The sequence below is a fragment of the Micromys minutus genome (genome assembly GCF_963924665.1).
Source record: "Micromys minutus genome assembly, chromosome: 18".
In the NCBI taxonomy this organism is placed as follows: domain Eukaryota; kingdom Metazoa; phylum Chordata; class Mammalia; order Rodentia; family Muridae; genus Micromys; species Micromys minutus.
This window is the reverse complement of record NC_137953.1, coordinates 37,709,483-37,712,853: the sequence shown is the minus strand read 5'-3', so window position 1 is coordinate 37,712,853 and position 3,371 is coordinate 37,709,483. Positions and strand designations below refer to the sequence as shown.

Below are 3,371 nucleotides of genomic sequence, written 5' to 3'. Positions count from 1 at the left end.
TATGAACCCTTTATATGTGAATTAGTTGCGTCTCACTAAGCATTACTGTGTGATAGTTATTCATAACTATCAGTGTGAGAGAAAGCAGGGGTGAAGAGGGAGAGCAAGAAGAAAGATAAAGAAGCAGATATAATCAACAGGTATATCAGTAAGCTAATTCAAGGGAGTTGTTGTCCATCTCTTCCTAGTTAGCCTCTGAACCCTACCTCTTAATGAGGAAACATAAACTCAGTCAGGGAGAAAACACCACCAGATTTCTGCGGTCTCATGGGTGTAGATAATATTGGTGCTAGGTAGTGGTTATTACACTTAGGAGAGCATCTAGCTAACGCATCTCTGAATTTGACTTGTGTCTTCACAGATATAGTCTACTGTTAACCTTTTCTTTGCTACTCCTTGGGAAGAAGAACGTAACATTGTGGACCATTCCTTTGTGTCTTCTGAGCCACAGAGACAATCGTGTGAGGGATTGAAAGATGAAACATGGTCACATAGGTTTTGCTTTTGAAACTTTACTGACTCTGAAATGGAGTTTTTGACATGTCCTTGCAGCTAAAAATCTATTTGCACTTCCTGTTTTCTAAATTGAAACCCAAAAGTCCCTGATTAGACAAAGAGAAAAATTGAACACCATATTTTTATAGCTGGAAAATTCAGTGATAGAAAGGTAAATTAATTGAAGATCACTCATAACTGTTATGTTATCTCACTGTGAGTTTTGGGATATTAATAAGGGTAAGTAAGCATTCAACAAAATCAGAAATTTACTGCTAAAAATTAGATGTAAAGAAGAGAGTGAAGCTTAATTGTCACACTTTTTAATTGAGACATCCAGGTATTTTAGTAAATTCTTCACTTAAGGAAGATTCTTACAGGAGTTTTGGTGCTGAACAATATTTTATTCATTGATATATATAATTTGGGCTTGATCCTCAGGAAGCTAATGGGCAAGGAAAACCAGACATGGGTGAATGAATTCTTGTTGCTGGGGTTGTCAAGTGACTGGCGGACTCAGGTCTCCTTGTTTGTACTGTTTCTGGCCATGTACTTGCTGACTGTCCTGGGGAACCTACTCATCATCCTGCTCATCACGCTGGACAGCAAACTCCATACACCCATGTACTTCTTCCTCAGCATCCTGTCATTTGTGGACATCTGTTACACCAACAGCACTGTCCCCCAGATGCTTGTCCACTTCCTGTCAGCCAGGAAGTCCATCCCATTCCACGGTTGTGTGCTGCAGCTGTATATCTCCCTAGCCATGGGCAGCACAGAGTTCTTCTTGCTAGGCGCCATGGCCTATGACCGCTACGTGGCAGTGTGCTACCCGCTGCACTACATGGTCATTATGCATGGAGGGCTGTGCCTGGGGCTGGCTTCAGCCTGTCTGACTGCTGGTCTCACAAATTCACTAATGCAGACACTCATGATCTTCCAGTTACCCTTCTGTCGTAAGGTCATCAATCACTTTGCCTGTGAGATGTTGGCTGTGCTGAGGCTGAGTTGTGTGGACATCTCCCTCAACAAGGTCATGGTGGCCATCTCTGGATGTCTGGTGATCATGCTTCCTTGTCTTCTGGTGCTGTTTTCCTATGCTCACATTGTTGCTGCCATACTGCGCATTCGCTCTTCCCAGGGACGGCGCAAAGCCTTTGGGACGTGTGCCTCCCACCTCACGGTGGTTTCTATGTGCTTCGGAACAGCCATCTTTACATACATGAGGCCTGTAGGCAGATCCTCAGCAGGGCAGGAGAAGATGGTCGCTCTCTTCTATGCTGTTGTGACCCCAATGCTCAATCCCCTCATCTACAGCTTGAGGAATAATGATGTGATTGGGGCTTTGAAAAGAACTTTGGAGAAACTTAAGGAAAAAAATAGATGAGAGTAATTACTTCTGCTAATAGTCCAAAATGCCCCACCTGCATTTTAAATAAACAGGAATTGATGGATATGCACTTTCTTTTTAAATTTTTTGCCAAGATCGATTATAGTTTTGTAACCAATTCTATGTTCAGCCATGCACTGATAAGTCAAAAACAAAATAAGAAACCACCAAAAACCTTAATAGTTAGTTTTGATTCTGGCTCTCTTCACTGAATGTAAGATTCTTGAACAAAAGGGTATGTAGATTTTACTGCACGAGTTACCTGAACATTAGAAAGAATATTGGCTTTTTGCTGGCTATATAATTCACCATTTAACACCCCCTTTTTACTATGTTAGTTGTATTTTCTGAACATATATGAAGGGAAATCTTGTTCAATTTGGGGGATTGAAAAATATGTAGTTTATTAAAGTCTTAGGGATAAAGTTAGCATAAAGTCCCTCCATTCACAAAGGAATTAGTAGAAACTGGGGGCAGACTGGGCAAGAGGAAGTCAGTTTTCTCTGAGACTACACCCCCTAGTAAGTAAAACATGCTCTAGTGGGAGAGCACACACTGGAGATAAATGAGTGGCAAAAAATGGATTTGATGAGTATGATTTTTAAAAAAGATAGCACAAAGTTGGGTTGGCAAAAAAGAAAAAAAAAGAGGGATCTGGGAAGAGTTAGGGGAAGGGTGGAGATGACCCAAATACATTGTAAACAGTTCTCAATGCACTAATAAAAACAATAAGTCCCAGATGCATAGTTCATAGTTAAGAAACTTCAGTCCCAGACATTTTCTTTTGTACAATCACTTTTTTTTAATTTGAAAAATTAACAAAATGTTTTAACTGCACTCTTTATTTTCATTTCTTTCTTGCCATCTGGAGAATTATTGGAATTATTGTAATGTGTCTACTGTAGTAGTTGTGTCTTCATATATATACATATATATATGGGTGTGTGTGAATGGATATGCATGTATAAAAATTTTATAATTTTGTTTTCCTACAATTAGCTCTATATTTTACAATTTATACATAATTTTAGACAAATACCATAATTATTTAGGCTAACCCATAAATTTTGTAGTGCTCCAGCTCTCATTCTTGGTGATATCCCTCAACTAACACTATGACATTATGCTCTTCAGTTCTTGCATGAAATTTGTTTGGGGCACACACATAGTTATCAAGTTGTTGGAACTTGGAGAATGCTATCTAGAATGCGATTTAGCACCATTGCTTCAGTGTACGGTTGTTTTTTGATACATGTACAACGTTTCCATCAATAGGCATATTTAGAACTTAAAAATATTATTACTACTTGATCCTCTCCCTTAGAAGTTTGAATGGCACCTCCTATCATTAGGAGAGCCAGTCCTCAGGGAGGAGACATCTGAGTCAGAGCCAGATGGACAATTTTCCCCCTAAAATTTTTTATTGAAAATTCTCTGCATTTATATTTCAGATGTTATCCTTTTCCCGTAATCCCATTCCCTCTCC

General features: G+C 39.2%; 1 protein-coding gene across 1 annotated transcript; it reads left to right on the top strand.

Moving 5' to 3' along the window:
* Window positions 1-943: 943 nt before the first annotated feature.
* LOC308432622 (olfactory receptor-like protein OLF3) lies at window positions 944-1,882 on the top strand (the record flags this gene model as incomplete). Its single annotated transcript, XM_080932392.1, has 1 exon — window positions 944-1,882. One exon carries the CDS (start codon window positions 944-946, stop codon window positions 1,880-1,882), a length of 939 nt encoding a protein of 312 aa, XP_080788518.1.
* Between the last annotated feature and the right edge of the window lie 1,489 nt (window positions 1,883-3,371).